Source organism: Cetorhinus maximus, chromosome 4 (assembly GCF_964194155.1).
Source record: "Cetorhinus maximus chromosome 4, sCetMax3.hap1.1, whole genome shotgun sequence".
NCBI classification, from domain to species: Eukaryota; Metazoa; Chordata; class Chondrichthyes; order Lamniformes; family Cetorhinidae; genus Cetorhinus; species Cetorhinus maximus.
The window spans coordinates 72,302,494-72,321,524 of NC_135882.1; the positions used below are offsets into that span (position 1 = coordinate 72,302,494).

The window sequence follows — 19,031 nt, forward strand, 5'->3', positions numbered from 1 at the left end:
TCTCCATCAACATTCACATCAAATTAAGAGATTTCCTCCTCCTCCCTGTGTCAAAGTTCCTGTCCCAAAACTAATGGATACTTACACAAAAAGTTTGTTTTTGTTAAAAAAGGTGAAGAAAAAAATAAATTACTGAAAAAAAAGACATTTTTATCGAAACTTTTTGTCTTGCACTCATCAGAACAATTCACAAGAATACCAAATGTAAAGAGAACAACAATCATACTGTATGAGAAGAGTGCTGATTGGTTGGCAAGCGTACTCTGATTGGTAGAAGCATTGGTAGAGAAAGCACCAGTTGGTGACTGACAGTTAACTGTCAAGTATTCTCTATGGCAACAGTTCTACCAATCAGCATCTCTTCTCATACAGTATAAATTGTTGTTCCCTTCACATTTAGTATTCTTGCAAATTGTCTTGATGCGTGCAAGATGAAAAGTTTCAACAAAGATGTCTCTTTTTTCAGCAATACTCAAAAAGTAAATAGGAACACAGCTGAGTTACAATGCAGAGGTACCAACTGGAAGTAATGCACATCCCTGCTTGCAGGAAAATACAATAATTGTCATGAAGCCATTTACCCACAGATCCTGGCCTGCTCTTAACAGCAGGAGTCATGTAGATGACAATAGATAATCAACCAGACATACAGCAAAAACTTGGAGAATAGGCAAAAGGTGTAAATTCTAAAAGGATTTTACGTACTAACCAGTGCTGCTAACTACTGAATTACCCCTGTAATGAATCAGTCATTACCAATTCCATAGACCTCACTCCAGTGAAATGAAAAGACACTGAAAACTAATAATGCATTTGCTAACCAAATAATGTAAGTTCACAGATTTTAAGTCATGTTAAACAAGTAACATTTAGAAGTACTTTTGAATGCACATAACATCCCTGGAAATTTGTTAAACTCCACACAGAGTCAACCCATAATCAGCTTGTTCCACATATTTTTTTATTGAAAACTAGAATCCTAACATGAAAAGGAAAGTAAGCTGCACTTTTAGCTGCAACTTTATTTTTAAAAATATGGTAAATATCACATTTGTTTGTGGGTGCTTGCTATGCGCAAAATGGCTGCCACATTTCGTACATTACTACACTTCAGAAGTACTAAACTGGCTTTAAAGTGCTTTAGGATGTCCCTAGCTGTGAAAGGTACTATATAAATGCAAGTCTTTCTTTTACCCCAATGTGAAATTGGCACCCTTTTTACATTCACTGCATAATCAGCTATTGCCATAAGATTGACAAGTCTTTAATTTGCTGACCAATGGGGCATAATAAAAAATTACCTCTGTCAAATATCTGTTGGTTTTCACAATCTGAATAAGAGGTCAGTACATATCTCGAAACAATATTTAAGAAAAAATAAAGCCTATTGTCACTGTTGTATACTTAATAGTTGATCTTCAGGAAAATGTAATTGTACAGGATTTCTGTGCAATAGAAACAAATGGTACTTTTTTCCTCTACACAGTTACTACACCATCCAAACCAATATTTTACAGAAACTAAACAAATGAACAGGTATTTTAGAAATACGTACAGAACATTTCCAACAGCTTAGGAAAACCAACAATGAAAAGTAATTTCTTAGTGTCCCATTGGTCAGCATATTCGGGTGCCATTTCAATCACAAGCCTGAAGCTCTCACCTAAGTAAAATTCTCAAAGATGGGAAAGAGAAACAATTAAAATGAGGTGGCATGGGAGCAGTAAGAGATCTGATCTCTGTCATCACTTTCCTGTTTCCTGTTCTCAACCAGGTATTTCCTTACAGAAGCAAGGGATATGAGATACAGGGTCAGCGCCAGAATTGGACAACTAGGATCAAGTAATACATTTTTAACTTCAATAAAGGAGGTCAGATGCTAAAATTTCAGTCACTAGCACCCCATGCCCAGTTTTAATTCTGCTCATTTAGCTGAGGAACATATTTACTAAGGAATGGAATTTTTCTTTATTTAAAAAAAATGCTCCCACAACCTCCAAAAACAAGTTCAAAGCAATAATGGTAGGGGCCAGGGTGAGTTAGTTGCTTATCTTCTTGATCACAGCTGGTTCCTGGTCAACATCAGAAAATTAAAGTTAGAGAAGATACTCAAGTCAGTTCTCAATGGCCACAAGCACACCTTATTGGACAGCTTCAAATGGGTGGAGATTATACAGGGGAAAAAATACTAAAAGTAATTTGTAAATAATATTTACTAGAACAGTATATAACAGGAATAAAAACAGAACATTTAGAAACACTCAACAGCTCAGATACCAGATCTGTCCTCAGCAAGGACTCCAATGGAGGGTCATAAACCTGAAATGTCAGCCTAACATCTTCATGGATGCTGCTTGATCTACTGAGTGATATAACATTTTCTGTTTTTATTTCAGATTTCCAGCATCTGCAGTATTTTTTTTTGTTTTAGCACAGGGAGTTCTTCTTGCTCAAACAAAATGCATAAAATGAAAAAGAGTACTTGGTTGACTACCGACAAAGACAGAGAAAGCAAGTTTTACTGTATAAACCCAAAATGTAGAAGTAACCTCTTCTTGCCAATGTTTAATTCTTTCACTTTTCATTACTTTTTTAGTTCATCCAAATTAAAGGAGAAGGGCTGATCATAACCCATTAGGTGACTATAGTCACTTGGATGCCAGAAAAGCACTGGATTTACTAGCAGTGACTTTTTGTTTGCATAAAATGTGGTGAACATCTTGCTGACTCCTGGAACCTTCACATCCTTTTGATGGAAAACAGTTTTCTTCTGCTGGAGGAGAACATTGTAAGTGACTGCTGTATAGTTGTCAGTTTTCGCATTGTGATATAGGCGAACCACATAACCTTTGGTGAGGAGGTGCAATACCATAGGACTTAAAAAAGTAAAGAATCCCATTGTGCCGCAGAAAGCTATTTGTAATGCAGGGCTCTGAATTCCAAGACCAGACTGCAAGAGTATGTAAGGGATCACGCAAAAACTAAAAATACTGGTGGAGTAGGAGAAGAACTTCACCCCTACAAAATAAAAAGAGATATTTGACATGTGTTAATTTCATAATCAAAAAAAGTTTCATCGTTACAGTATAAAATAATTGGAAATAATGCCAAAATTAAGAAGGATTTAATCTCTTACCAAGTACTGCTCTAGCCAAGTTTCCAGTGTAAATCAATCGCCCCTCCACAGTATTGCCATCTGAGCAAAAGCAGCGAAAAGGTTGACAGAATGCAAGGTTAATCTGCACACACAAGAAAAGTGCTTGTTATATCTGTACAGAACTAGGCAACTAGCATTAAGTAATAAATCAACTTCAACAAAGGCGGTCTGATACTAAAATTCAGTTTTATTTCTGCTCCTCATTTAGCTGAGGAATGTGTGCTAGGGAATGGAATTTCTCTTTATTAAAGACACATTTCTCCTCATCAGCAAACGTTTGCAGGCTAGACAAGCAATAATTTCTTCTGCTTTATCAGTTCTTAATTCTCAGATTAGTACATCTTATTGCATCAATCTTTGAGTGAAATTTCCATGCCTCCTTTCAGCTCCTGCAGTGGCACTAATCTCAAGTAACTTATGATCCCAGTCTCCTGCTCTGCATTAAAATCTCTTCTGTTGGTTCAGTACTTCATTGATTTCAGAGATCAATTGTCACTAGTTTATTTAGGGTATTGGTACCAAAACACTAAGAAAAATATTAATTAAGATGATGTATTTAAATGATATTGATTATGCCAATGCACGCCATGTAATGCACTTTGATTTAGGCTGGCATCACTGGCACAGATGTAGACAACACAGGAGGTCTGTGGTAGGGTGGAAGACAGGAGAGATTAAATGACAAAAGGAATGATAGTGTGAGACAAGAGGAGGATAATAATAGGAAAAACAAAGAAGCAAAAAGAGGTATAGTGGAGATGTAAATGACAGTAGTGGAATCATCATCAATATTGGCTGTTCAAAAAAATGGCGGCAGAGATGATGATCTGAAACTGCTGAACTCAGTGTTGAATATGGAGTCACTTTACAGCATTTCCTGTATTTTATTTTATTTCAGATTTCAAGCATCTGCAGTATTTTGCTTTGATTTATACAAGGAACTTTTTCCTGACCATTCTCTCCCAACAACAATTTTACGTTGATGACTCCCTCGTCACCAACTCTCCAAATAGACGGAATAGGTTTTTTTATTCCAATCCCATCAACTTTTAAAAATACGTTAAATACTTTCTAATTCAGCTTAGCTCAAGAATGAAACAGTATCACTCTCAAGTGTCTCTTCATCCCTGGTATCATCCTAGTGAATCTATACTCTCGTTTGCAAAACATCAATGACCTTTCTATAGGTACCCCAAACTATAAATACTACAACTTTGGCCTAACCAGTGCCTTCAGCAAATTATTTTACATGTTTACCTTTGCACACTATCCAAATACCAAAAACGGTATTGGCTTCTTTTTTTAAAAAGTTACTTATCTTTCACCTTTAGAAAATTATGCATTTACACATGTGGTAAATTGTAAAACACCACTACTTCTTTGTTTGCTATGATTAGTCAACAATTCTATTAACATTAAATCACTACGATGGAAGAAGGCAAAATGGAAGGTAAGTTCTTTTTAATCAGGCAATTCCTGCCCCATATATAAATATAACCTCTTGGTCCTTGGTCAACAGCCTTGTAGGTTACAGCACCTCAAGTGCAAGTCCAAGGTTTTTTTTGATTGCGATAAGGGTTTCTACCTGTACTCTTTCAGGCATCAGGTTACCTACCACTCTCTGAGTGAAAAAGTTACTCAATGTCCCATTTAATCCCTCCACCAATTACTTTAAATCTATGCCCCCCACCACCAGTTATTGCCCTGTGTGCTAATTGAAATAGCTTCTTCCTCATAACCTCCATGCTCATATAATTTAGGCCTCAACCAATAAAAGAAAAGCATCCCATATGCCTTCCAAACCACCTTATCTTTCCTGCCAGCTTTAGGGATCAGTAGCCATAGACTCCAAGGTCTATCTGTTCCTTTACACTTTTCAGAGTCCTACCATTTATTACATATTCCTTTGCCTGGTTTATCCTCCCGAAATACATTACCTCATACTTCTCCGGATTGAATTCCATTTTCCTGCCCACCTGACCAGGCCATTGATACCTTTCTGCAGTCTAAAGGTTTCTTCCTCACTGTCACCTACATGGCCAATTTTCACATCATCTGCAACGTCTTTATCATGGCCCCTATAACTGTGTCCAATTTCATTGATATTCATACCACAAATGGCAAAGGAACCAGTAAGGAGCCCTGCAGAACCCCACAGAAACAGCCTGCTAGTCATAAAAATACCCATCGACCATAATCCTTTGTTTCTTGCCACTGAGTCAATTTTGGATAAGGACATAAGAAATAGGAGCAGGAGAAAAACATATGGCCTGTCAAGCATGCTTCACCATTCAATATGATCATGACTGATCTTGGGCCGCAACTCCACTCTCCCTGAGATACCAAAAATCTGTCTATCTCAGCCTTAAATATATTCAATGATGGCACATCCACAACCTTCTGGGGTGGAGAATTCCAAAAATTCACAACCCTTTGAGTGAAGAAATTTCTTATCATTGTTCTAAACAATCAGCTTGTTTCAGTATTTACCCTACCAAGTCCCTTTATCATCTTGAACATTTCAATGAGATCACCTCTCATTCTTTTTAACTCAAGATGATAGACTCAATGTACTTAGCCTCTCATAATAGGTCAACCTTCTCATCCCAGAGACCAATCTAGTGAAACTTATCTACTCTGGCTCCAAAGCAAGTATATCCTTCCTTAAATATGGAGACCAAAATTGCACACAGTATTCCAGGTGTGGTCTCATCAAAGCCTCATAATTTTAGCAAGCCTTCTTTATTCTTGTACTCCAATCCCCTTGCAATAAAGGCTAACACACCATTGGATTTCCTAAATGCTTGCTCTATCTGTGTTAACTTTGTGTTCTTTGTATGAGTACATCCAAATCTCTCTGAACATCAACATTTACAAGTTTCATGCTTTTTTATATAAAGTATTCTGCTTTTCTATACTTACAATCAAAGTGAATAGCCTCACACTTCCTCACGTTATCCTCCATCTGCCACCTTGTTATCCACTCACTTAACTTGTCCATATCTCTTTGCAGTTTGTGACCCCCCTCACAGCTTGCATTCCCATCTTGCTTCAAATCCAACTTGTCACTTTCTCTTGATCCTATGAACTTTTAATTTACTCATCAGTCTGACATGTGGGATGTTGCCAAAATCCTTGCTAAGATCCACAGACTACATACACACTATTCTCATTAACCTTCCTTGCTACTTCCTCAAAAAAACTCAATCAAGTTAGTCAGGCTCTTAATAAATCATTGCTGAACGTCCTTGATTAATCCAAGCCCCTCTAAATGATTCATACCGTGTCTCAGAATTTTGCCCGCCACTGAGTTTAAGCTAACTGGCCTGCAATTACTCGGGTTATTCCTTCCTCCCTACTAAACAGTGATAGGACGTTAGCAATCCTCCGGCATCGCGGCTGCAGCCAGGGAGGATTGGAAAACGATGATCAGAGACTCCGTTATTGCGTCCTTTGTTTCCCTTAGCAATCATACATTTCATCGGGCCTGGTGATTTATGCATTTCAAAGATGCTAAACCCCTTAATATTTCCCATCTCACTATGTTTGTTCTATCCAATATTTCACACACATCCTCCTTAACTATTATGTTTGCTTTGTCCCTCTCTTTTGTGAAAAGAGACACTAAGTATTTATTAAGAGTCATGTCCATGTCTTGCACCTCCACACACTAGTTACTCTTTTGGTCTCTGATTGGCCCTAATCTTTACCTGGTTATTGTTATAATCCCCAGCTGAGGTTACCACTGGATAAGCCTGGTCCCAGGATGGAACCCAGCTTGATAGATCCCAACTTTTATTTGTTTGTTTAGATATGTGGGGAGGGGCTACAGAACAGAGTCACTGGAGTCAGCTAACGAACTTTTAACAAAAGCATAAAACATTTATTAAACCAAGAAAAGATGAGCTGTATTACAATACTCCTTCACCCAAAACTATATCTTTACAGATATATTCTGATTTGTAAGGATAACACAACTTTTAAAAGCTATCGTATACTCTAATGTCAACAGTAAGTACACAGCCCATGTAAACCATGGTCAGACACACCACACTCTGAAACCAAGTGACAGATGCCACCTCAATTAGATGTTATGGATCTCTCCTCAACTCCCCCAGATGCTTGTCACACCATGAGCCAAACAATCTCAGTGAACTCCATCCTTCACACGAGGGTTTCCAATCTCCACTCTCCAAAGACTTGCCTACGAGTCTTCTCCAAAAGCAACACTTTCTCTCAGATGCCTTCCGTAAGGGTTCACCTCAAGGGTTTTAAACTTTCCTTCCGATGTTCTTCTCCCCTGGATCACCGCATGCATTCAAGCTTTCTTCCATGCACTATCTCTCTCTCTGATTCAGCCATCAACAATACACCATAGCTTCACATGCCCATAGCAAAGAGTTACAGACCTTCAGTTGTCTTTTTGGACCTTCTGGCCTCTTGCAAGCTGTTCTCACTTTAAATCTGTTTTCTGCAGCTTTTGTCTCTAAATCTGAAATTTGGAGCCTCTGTCTCTGCCCCTCACTCTTAACTTCATTGAACAAGACCTTTTTCCAGGTTACAGTCTGGCTACAGTCACGATGCCAGAGGATTGCTAACGTTGTATCACTGTTTAGAAGGGTGGAAGGAATAGCCCAAGTAATTGCAGGTTACTGTCCTTCCTTTGACTAGAAGGGCTGCTTGGGACTGTTCCACTCCCCTGGATTTTGGGTTTTTTTTCTTTAGCTTGGGACTTGCTAGCTGTCCCTTTTGCTCCAGTCTCTCTCTGGCAGCTACTTTCACCCAATTTTAGCTTGGAACTGGCTACCTGTCCTTTCTAGATGGCTTCTGTTTGGCAGCTGTCTTCAAACTGAACAGAAAACTGCTGTTTCTTTGTGTGCGAGTAATTGAGTAATTTCTGTGTGTGTCTGTGGGAGGGACCTGCCTCTCCGGGTTCTTGTTGCGAGGCAACAGCCCAGTTTCTCTACTCGTTTGTTTAGCTTAGCTGTCACAGTCGTAAAACTCTCATTAGAGATGCAGGCACCTTTTAAAATGAAACTAAAACTCAATTTGATCTTTCTTAACACAGATACAGAAATACAAATCAAACTTAAACATTACAGCTAAAGCTCATTCCTAACACCCACAAAAATACAAATATAACTTACTTAAACTATCTCTATTTCCTAACATTATCTTCTTGCTCTTCATATGTTTATTAAAGATCTTCGGCTTTGCCCTGATTTTACTTACCAATGTTTTTTCATGCCTTCTCTTTGCTTTCCTAATCTCCTTTCCCATTTAAGCCCTGCGCTTATTATGCTCCTCTAGGCTTTCTGGAGTATTGAGCTCTTGGCTCTGACAAGCTTTTTTTTGCCTTATCCTGCTCTGTATGCTCTTTGACATCCAGGGGAGGCCTAGATTTGAAAATTCCACTGTTTACCTTTCTAGAAACATATTTGCTCTGAACTCTCTTAACTCCTGCTTGAATGCCCCTTGCTGCTCTGACTCAGATTTAACTTCAAATTGTTGTTTCCAGTCCACTGTTGTCAAATCACATCTCAGTTTAGTAAAATTGGCCTTTTCCCACTTTAAAACTTTCAATCTCGGTCTCTGTATCATTTTCCATAATTACTCAATTTAACTAAATCATGATTACTACCACTAAAATGCTCTCCCCACTGACGTGCCTTCCATTTGCCGAGAATAATTTCTTAAAGCTAAGTCCAAAATTACTCCTTCCCTTATTGGGTTTGCTAAGTACTACCTAAAAAAGTTGTTTTGAATACATCTTAAGAATTTTGCACTCTGTATCTTTTACACTGAATTAATCCCAGATAATATGAAGATAGCTGAAATCCTCTATGATAGCCCTATTGTTTCTGCACTTCTCAGCCTACAAATTTACTCTATCTCTACCTGACTATGGGGGGGCGAGGGGGGGGGGTCAATAGTATGCTGCCAGCAGTCTGATTTCCTTTTTTTGATTCTCACTCCAAACCTCTTTTGATGCACCTTCTAGCATATATTCCTAATCACAGCTGTTTCTTTAACTAATATTGTAACCCCTACCTCTTACATCCCCCTTCATCGTGTCTGAAAACCCCTAAACCAGGAATGTTTCGAGCTGCCATTCCTTCCCATCAAGCCACATTTCAGTAGCAACTACATCATACATCCAAATGCCTGTGTCCACAGCTCATCTGTTTTATTCACAATACCCCTTGCATTGACGTATATAGCACTGATCACTGAACAATTGCTTTGTTGTCTATTTTTTGTCTTTGTTGCCTCAACCTTCTACACTTGTTTATGAATTTTCTGCTTTCTATTTCTAGTTTTGCTTCTCTTCCTTCTGAATCTAGTCAGATTTCCTCCCCCCTGCCAATCTGGTTTTAACTCTCCCTGACAGCAGTAGCAAATATTATCTTCATGGGCCACGCCATGCCACAAACTTCTCTAATCAGCTCTATGGCCAAGTCCTCTCCCACTAGAACTCCCTTGTTCCAGCAAATCAAGTTCAAGATGCTGGTCACAGGCTAAATGGCCTCCTTCTGTGCTGTGACCATTCTATGTTTCATCGCCTTTAAATCACTTCATAGTTTCAGGTAACCTTATAAAATCATAGAATGTTTACACCTTAGAAGGAGGCCATTCAGTCCTTTGTGTCCATGCCAGTTCTCTACACATGCAACTCACTTTGTCCTACTGCTCTGACACTTCCCTGCAATTCTTTTTTTCTTGAGATAATTATCCAAATCCTTTTTGAAAGCCATGCTTGGATCCAAAGCAGTGCATTCCAGATCCTAACCACTTGCTGCGTAAAAAAGTTTTTCTTCATCTTGTCATTGCAGCAGAAACGACAATGGCAATCGCAACCCTGTCGACTCTGCAAAGTCCTCCTTACTAACATCTGGGGGCTACTGCAAAAATTGGGAGAGCTGTCTCACAGACTAGTCAAGCAACAGCCTGACACAGACATCCTCACAGAATGATACCTTACAGATAATGTCTCAGACTCCATCACCATCCCTGGGTATGTCCTGTCCCGCCGACAGGATAGACCCAGCAGAGGTGGTGGCACAGTGGTATAGTCAGGAGGGAGTTGCCCTGGGAGTCCGTAAAATCGACTCCGGATCTCATTAAGTCTCATGGCATCAGGTCAAATATGGGCAAGGAAATCTCTTGCTGATTACTACGTACCACCCTCCTTCAGCTAATGAATCAGCGTTCCTCCACGTTGAACATCACTTGGAGGAAGCATTGAGGGTGGCAAGGGCACAGAATGTACTCTGAGTGGGGGGGCTTCAATGCCCATCACTAAGAGTGGCTCAGTAGCACCACTACTGACCGAGCTGGCCAAAATGACATAGGTGCTAGACTGGGTCTGCGGCAGGTGGTGAGGGAACCAGCAAGAGGGAAAAACACACTTGACCTCATCCTCACCAACGTGCCTGCCGCAGATGCATCTGTCCATGGCAGTATCAGGAGTGACCACCGCACAGTCAGTCATTGTGGAGACAAAGTCCCACCTTCACATTGAGGATACCCTCCACCGTGCTAAATAGGATAGATTTCAAACAGATCTAGCAACTCAAGATTGGGCATCCATGAGGCGCTGTGGGCCATCAGCAGCAGCAGAATTGTACTCAAACACAATCTGTAACCCCATGGCCCAGCATATCCCCCACTCTACCATTACCGTCTATCCCCCACTCTACCATTACCATCAAGCCAAGGATCAACCCTGATTCAATGAAGAGTTCAGGGGGGCATGCCAGGAACAGCACCAGGCATACCTAAAAATGAAGCTATGACCCAGGACTACTTGCATGTCAAACAGCGTAAGCAGCAAATGATAGACAGAGCTAAGCAATCCCACAACTAACAGATCAGATCTAAGCTCTGCAGTCTTGCCACATCCAGTCGTGAATGGTGGGGGACAATTAAACAACTCACTGGAGGAGGAGACTCCACAAATATCCCCATCCTCAATGATGGAGGAGCCCAGCACAGCAGTGCAAAAGATAAGTCTGAAACATTTGCTACAATCTTCAGCCAGAAGTGCCAATTGGATGATCCATCTCGGCCTCCTCCAGAGGTCCCCAGCATCATAAAAGACAGTCTTCAGCCAATTCAATTCACTCCACGTGATACCAAGAAACAGCTGAAGGCACTGAATACTGCAAAGCCTACAGGCCCTGACAATATTCCGACAGTAGTACTGAAGATTTGCTCCAGGACTTGCTGCGCCCCTAGCCAAGCTGTTCCAGTACAGCTACAACACTTGCATTTACCCAGCTATGTGGAAAATTGCCCAGGTATGTCCTGCACACAAAAAGCAGGACAAATCCAACCCGGCCAATTATCGCCCCATCAGTCTACTCCCGATCATCAGTAAAGTAATGGAAGGGGTCATCAACAGTACTATCAAGCGGCACTTGCTTACCAATAACCTGCTCACTGATGCCCATTTTGGGTTCCGCCAGGGCCACTCAGCTCCTGACCTCATTACAGCCTTGGTTCAAACATGGAAAAGAGCTGAACTCCAGAGGTGGGGTGAGAGTGACTGCCCTTGACATCAAGGCCGCATTTGATCGAGTGTGGCATCAAGGAACCCTTGCAAAACTGGAGACATTGGGAATCATGGGGAAAACTCTCCACTGGTTTGAGTCATACCTAGCACAAAGAAAGATGGTTGTGGTTGTTGGAGGTCAGTCACCTCAGCTCCAGGACATCAATGCAAGAGCTCCTCAGGGTAGTATCCTAGACCCAACCATCTTTAGCTGCTTCATCAATGACCTTCCTTCCATCATAAGATCAAAAGTGAAGATGTTCGCTGACGATTGCACAATGTTCAGCACCATTTGCGACTCCTCAGATATTGAAGCAGTCCATGTCCAAATGTAGCAAGACCTGGACAATATCCAGGTTTGGGCTGACAAGTGGCAAGTAACATTTACGTCATACAAGTGTCAGGCAATGGCCATCTCCAACAAGAGAGAATCTAACCATCACCCCTTGATGTTCAATGGCATTACCATCACCGAATCTGCCACTATCAACATCCTGGGGGTTTCCATTGACCAGAAACTAAACTGGACTAGCCATATAAATACTGTGGATACAAGAGCAGGTCAGAGGCTAGGAACTGTGCAACCTCCTGACTCCCCAAAGCCTGTCCACCATCTACAAGGCACAAGTCAGGAGTGTGATAGAATACTCCCCACTTGCCTGGATGAGTACAGTTCCCACAACACTGAAGAAGCTGGACACCATTCAGGACAAAGCAGTCCACTTAACTGGCACCACATCCACAAACATTCACTCCCTCCACCACTGATGCACAGTAGCAGCAGTGTGTACCATCTACAAGATGCACTGCAGGGATTTACCAAGGCTCCTTCTACAGCACCTTCCAAATCCACGACCACTGCCACCTAGAAGAATAAGGGCAGCAGATAAATGGGAACACCACCGCCTGGAGGTTCCTCTCCAAGTAATTCACCATCCTGACTTGGAAATATATCACCGTTCCTTCACTGTTGCTGGGTCAAAATCCTGGAACTCCATCCCCAACAGCACTGTGGGTGCACCACACCACATGAACTACAGTGGTTCAAGTAGGCAGCTCACCACCACCTTCTCAAGGGCAACTAGAGATGGGCAATAAATGCGTGCCCAGCCAGTGAAGCTCACATCCCATGAATGAATTTTTTTAAATGAACTAACCGTACCCCCAATGCCTTTTTACAAAGGACATTGAAAGTCTGTACACAAATATAGAAACAGAGATATGCTAGATATCCAAAATATCTTTAATTTCCCCAGTCTGACATGCGGGTCTGTATTTTAGGGGATTCTGGGTCCAGGTTTTGGGTTCTCAAATATTTCAGGTCTAGGACTGCATCCAGGATTTGGAGGTCTGAGTCCTGCTTTCAATGGATCCTGGCCTTGTCTGGTTCCAATTTGTGATGGTCCAGCTTTTGAGAGGTTTGGGTTCGAGTTTTGGTGTGCCTGCGTCCAAGTTGTAGGAGATCTGGATTTGAGGAACCAAATCCAGGTTTTGGTGGGTTTAGCTTTTGGGGTCTGGGTCCAGTTTTTGGAGCTCCTGGGCTTTGAATGTTCAGGGTTTGATGGTTTTGGGTCTGGGTTTTTGAGATTCCAGGGCCTTGTTTTGGGGTTGCGTTTGGGTAGTTCAGGTCCATCTTTCAGGCCATGTCCATGTTTTGGGTACTCCAGATCCAGGTTGTGAGGCCCTGGGTTTTGGGATTTCCAGGTATTGAAAGGTACAGGTTCAGGCTGTGGAGAATCTGGGTACATGTTTTGTGGGCTCAGAGTCAAGATTTTGCAGGGTTTGAATCCAGGTTTAAGTATGGTCTGCATCCACATTTTAGAGATGCTTGAGTTTTGGTTGTCCTGAATTGGGGTTCAGGAGGTCAGCATCCAGATTTTGGGTGTCCAAGTAAGGGTTTTGGGGATCTGCAGTTGAGGATCCAGGTTTCAGTGGGCAGAAACCATTTCTTACCTCCCTTCTAAATGGCCTTCTCTTGAAGTGAGTGGTGGGCGGCAACAGGGCCAGCCAGAATAAATGTTCCAACTCCACCAACTCATTCCCTCTCACCTTGCTGCTCCTCCAATCATTGATGCTGACTCTTGAGGAGCAACAAAGGTGGGAGAGAGGGAACCTGTGATTGGAGGAGCTGGAGCAGTGAGCATGAGGCACACCGAATCTGTGATTTGATGAAAGGCTCCTCATAGATTCTGTCTCTCCCACGTCGGGGGAGGAGGTGACTTCTCTCATTTGTCACCTGTCATTGATTTTTCACAAGGCTTTTGGGGGCTTGAGGGCGAATTTGCCTGCCGCCCCCATACGTTTTGAACCCTGCTACCAAAATGAATCATTTTCACACTTACCTGCATTAAATTTCATCTGGCACCTGTCCACCCATTCCAGGAGCCTATGTCCTTTTGAAGTCTATCACTATCCTCCTCACAGTTCCAAGGTTTGTGTCATCCGCAAATTTTGAAATTGTGCCCTGCACACGCAAGTCTAGGTCATAAATATAAATCAAGGAAAGGGGCCCTGACACAGGCCCAGGGAACCCAGTCTGAAAACAACCTTTCACCACTACTCTCCATTTCCTGACACTCGGCCAATTTCATATCCATGCTGCTACTGTCCCATTAATTTCATGGGCTCTAACTTTACTGACAAGCCCATCACATAGCACTTTACCAAATGCCTTTTAGAAGTTTGTATACACCACATCAAATGCATTACCCTCATCAACCCTTTATGTTACCTCATCAAAAGACCCAAGCAAGTTAGTTAAACAAGGCAAATTTGTGCTTGTTTGCCTCAATTAATCCACATTTTCCAAGTGACATTAAATTTGTGCTGAATTATAGTTTCTAAAAGCTTTCCCATCACTGAGGTTAAACTGACTGGTTTGCAGTTACTGGCCTTATCTTTACAGCCTTTTTTGAACAAGGGTGTAACATTCGCAATTCTCCAGTTTTCTGGTGCCACCACTGCATACAAAGAGGATTGGAACATAGCAGCAGGAATAGGCCATTCAGCCAATCGAGCCTGCTCCGCCATTCAACACGATCATGGCTGATCGTCTACTTCAATGCCTTTATTCCCCACACTATTCCCAAATCACTTTATGTCATTGGTATTTAGAAATCTATCAATCCCTGCTTTAAAGATGCTCAATGACTGAGCTTCCATTGCCCTCTGGGGTAGAGGGTTCCAAAGATTCACAACCCACCAAGTCAAAAGATTTCTCCTCATCTCGGTCCAAAGCAGCTTCCCTCTTATTTTGAAATTTTATCCCCTGGTTCTCAACTCCCCAACCAGGGAAAACATCCTATCTGTATCTACCCTGTCTATCCCTTTCAGTATTTTATAGGTTCCAATGAAATCACCTCTCATTCTTCGAAACTCTAGAGAACACAGGCCCAGTTTCCCCATTCTCTCTTCATAAGACAGTCCTGTCATCTGGGGAACAAGTCTGGTGAACCTTCGTTGCACTCCCTCTACGGCAATAATATCCTTCCTAAAGGGACCAAAACTGCACACAATGCTCCAGGTACTCCAAAGTTCTATACAATTTAAGCAAGACTTCGTTACTCCTGTACTCAAATCCTCTTGCGATAAAGACTCATACCATTAGCCTTCCTAATTGCGTGCTGCACCTGCATGTTAGCTTTCAGTGACTGAATGATGAGGACACCCAGGTCCTTTTGTACATCTACACTTTCTAATTTCTTACCATTTAAGAGATACTCTGCACATCTGTTCCTCCTACCAAAGTGGATAACCTCACATTTTCCCACATATATTCCATCTGCAATGTTCTTGCCCACTCACTAAGTCTGTCCAAATCCCCCTGAAGCCACTTCGCATCTTCCTCACAATACACATTTCCACCCAGCTTTGTGTCATCTGCAACTTGGAAATATTACATTTGGACCCCACATCCAAATCATTGATATATATTGTGAACAGCTGGGGCCTTGAGTACTGATCTCTGCAGTACCCCACTAATCAGTCTGCCAATGCGAGGATGGCACGTTTATCCTACCGTTTTCTGCCTGTTAATCAATGCTTAATCATGCCAGTATATTATCTCCTATCCCATGTGCTTAATTTTGCTAACCAACTTCCTGTGGGAGACTTTATCAGGAGCTTTCTGAAATTCCAAGTATATTACGTGGCCCAACTCCCCTTTATCAATTCTGTTAGTAACATTCTCAAAAGGCTCCAACAGGTTCAACAAACAATTTCCCATTCATAAATCCATGCTGACTATGCCCAATCAGATCATTATTATCCAAGTGTCCATTTGTCACATCCTGTAAAATATACTCTAGCATTTTCCCTACTACTGGTGTAAGGCTAACAGGTCTGTAGTCCCGTTTTCTCTCTCTCTCCTTTCTTAAATAGGGGGTGTGACATGCACTACCTTCCAATCTGCAGGAACCATTCCAGAATATATAGAATTCGGAAGATGATCACCAATGCATCCACTATCTTCATAGCTACCTCTTTCAAAACTCAGATGTACAATATCAGGACTCGGGATCTCATCAACCTTCAGTCCCATTAATTTCTCCAATACAACCTTCTTACTAATACTAATTTCTTTTAATTCCTCATTCTCCCTAGTCCCTTGGGTGTATTTCGTGTATCTTCCTCAGTGAAGGTAGAGTAATAATTTAGCTTCTCCGCCATTTCTCTATTCCCCATTATAAATTCTCCTGACTCTGCCTGTAATGGACCCACATTTGTCTTAGCCAAACATTTCCTATTTACATACCTATAGAAGCTTTTGCAGTCCATTTCTATGTTTTCTGCTAGTTTATATTCATATCCTATTCTCCCTTTATCAGTTTCTTGGTCCTCCTTTGCTGTATTCTAAAATCCAGAAAGATTATGGCCAGTGCTTTCACAATATCCACCCTTACTTCCCTCAGTATCCTTCGACGCAACCTATCCAGTCCTGGTGGCCTAATACCTTTTCTTTATCAATCTTTAGCCCATGCAGTATTTCAACTATGTCCTCTTTGACTATGATTTGGGCAGCATCTTCTTCCTTGGCAAAAACAGAGGCAAAGTGCTCATTTAGTATCTCAGTCACTCTCCTCTTCTCCAAGTGTAAATTCCCTTATAGATCCTGAATCAGCCCCCATTCCTCTTTTTTTACTACTTGTATCGCTGTAGAAGACTTCAAGATTTCCTTTTATGTTAGCTGCCAGTCTCTTCTCGTACTCTCTTTTTGCTTCTCATATTTGTTTTTCACTTGTCCACTGAACCCTCTATATTCAGCTTGGTTCTCAATTATTACTCACTCTCTCTCTCCTCATCCAGGGAGCTCTAGAGTTGTTTGCCTGACATTCCCTTCCCGTCAATGTGCGCCTTAACCGTACCCAAACCATCTCCTTTTTAAAGGGAGCGCATTGTTCCATTACTGTTTTGTTGCCAATCTTTGATTCCAATTCATCTGGGCCAGGTCCTTTCTCATGCCATTGAGGTTGGTTCTCTCCCAAATAATTATTTTTACTCTGGGCTGCTCCTCATTCTCCTCTATAACTAACTTAAACTTAATGATCACTGTCCCCTAAATGTTCCCCTCCTGACTCTTAATCCAGTTGACTCATACCGTTCCTCAGAATCAGATCCAGCAATATCTCCTTCCTCACTGTACTGGGCATACCAATGTAGAAAAGTATCCTGAATGGTAACTCTAAAGGGCAGAGAAGGGCAAGAGTTTCTACACTATTACTGTCGCAGTCGATATTGGAATAGGTTCCCATTTTGTAATTTTTGCACCTCTCTAATTCCTTGCAAACGTTTTCCTCTGTATCTTTTCCATAAGTTTGCAGCCTGTAGAATACATCCAGCAATGTAATGGTACCACCATTGTTTCTTAGCTCTAAACAGATTCTGTACAACATTATCTCTCCAGCACTATAATGTACTCCTTAATCTACAATGCTGCCTCCTTTGTTCCCCCCTTCCCTCTCTTTCCAGAGCACTTTGTTGTCTCCAAGAATATTTATTACCCAGTCCTGCCCTTTACTGAAACAAAAACAAAAATACCTGGAAAAACTCAGCAGGTCTGACAGCATCTGCGGAGAGGGGTACAGTTGACGTTTCGAGCCCGTATGACCCCTGATGAAGGGTCATACAGACTCGAAACGTCAACTGTATCCCTCTCCGCAGATGCTGTCAGACCTACTGAGTTTTTCCAGGTATTTTTGTTTTTGTTCTAGATTTCTAGCATCCGCAGTATTTTGCTTTTATCTGCCCTTTACTGAGCCAGGTCTCAATTATCACTGCAATATATTATCATACCCCATATTTAGGAAATCATTCCAGTCTTGCGCCAGTCTAACTCGCCAATCCTCTGATGATGGAATATTTTCTTCACCCTTACTTCCTCAGCTCCACCATCAATACTGAATCTTGCAGCCACTAATCACGGAAATTTCTCTTAAACGGTTTTACTTTCCTGCCTTTAAAAACTTCCCAAGGATCAGTTTGTTCACTGGTGCCCGCAGCACTCCATCCGCCCCTCCTAGTGCTCGGAGACCTCAGCCAGAGCCCAGGCCCCTGCATAATCGCACTAACCAGCTCTACCACTAGCCCCTGCATGGGCTGGGCTACCCTCACTCACTCTACCTGTCCGCTTCTGCAGCTGCCGGTAAGGCGGAGCCCTCCCGCGCTGTTCGGCCGCTGGGTGTCCAGGAGCCGAAACGTGTAGCAGTTATTATGGACACTAAGGACGGAGAAAGTCCGGACAGCTGGACACGAAACTGTCATCCTCACTCTGCTCAGGGTAACTGAGCGGCCACTCAACATAAGCACGGCCGTCGCCATCTTCTCTGCCAATGCCTCCACTTCCAAACACCCTGAGACACCATTGGCCACTGGCAGCCACCAACCACAAAGCCGCTTACTCCAAGAGCTCCACCCTCATCCCCAGCCGTCTTCAAGAATAGTCATTGAAGGTTATTGAACTGTGTCCGAAAATAGAGCTTATTCCCTCACCCAGCCCTGCTACCAAACCTGGGCGGAACCGAAGGGTCAGTTATATTTTAGCTCAAGGGCAATTAGGGATGGGCAACAAATGCTGGCTTAGCCATTGACACACATTCCGTGAAAGAGTAGGAATTGGGAGAGTTATAGACAATGTCTCACTGAACTGTGTCCAAAGTGGGTTTAGGGAGTTGTTAGCTGATTAACTTTAAAACATATTCCACATTCAGGGAATCATTTGCAGTCTTACACCACAGTCGAACTTTCCAGTGCTCTGATGATGTAATATTTTCAACACTCTAGCTCCTTTCGCTCTACCATCAATAGTCAATTTTGCATCTACCA

General features: G+C 41.9%; 1 protein-coding gene across 1 annotated transcript; it reads right to left on the reverse strand.

Annotated features, from left to right (window-relative positions):
• Nucleotides 1-939: 939 nt before the first annotated feature.
• On the reverse strand, nucleotides 940-18,554 carry tmem70 (transmembrane protein 70). Its single transcript, XM_078540304.1, has 3 exons — nucleotides 18,330-18,554; nucleotides 3,137-3,239; nucleotides 940-3,018 (listed from the first exon to the last, which is right to left on the reverse strand). Exons 1-3 carry the CDS (start codon nucleotides 18,525-18,527, stop codon nucleotides 2,585-2,587), a joined length of 735 nt encoding a protein of 244 aa, XP_078396430.1. The 5' UTR covers nucleotides 18,528-18,554; the 3' UTR covers nucleotides 940-2,584.
• Nucleotides 18,555-19,031: the final 477 nt, after the last annotated feature.

Coding starts and splice junctions, on each gene's coding strand:
- tmem70 (XM_078540304.1), bottom strand. CDS start 18,527: ATGGCGACGGCCGTGCTTATGTTGAGTGGCCGCTCAGTTACCCTGAGC. Junction 3,240..18,329: donor GCAGCTGCAGAAGCGGACAG/GTAGAGTGAGTG, acceptor TTGTGTGTGCAG/ATTAACCTTGCATTCTGTCA. Junction 3,019..3,136: donor CTTGGCTAGAGCAGTACTTG/GTAAGAGATTAA, acceptor TTTATTTTGTAG/GGGTGAAGTTCTTCTCCTAC.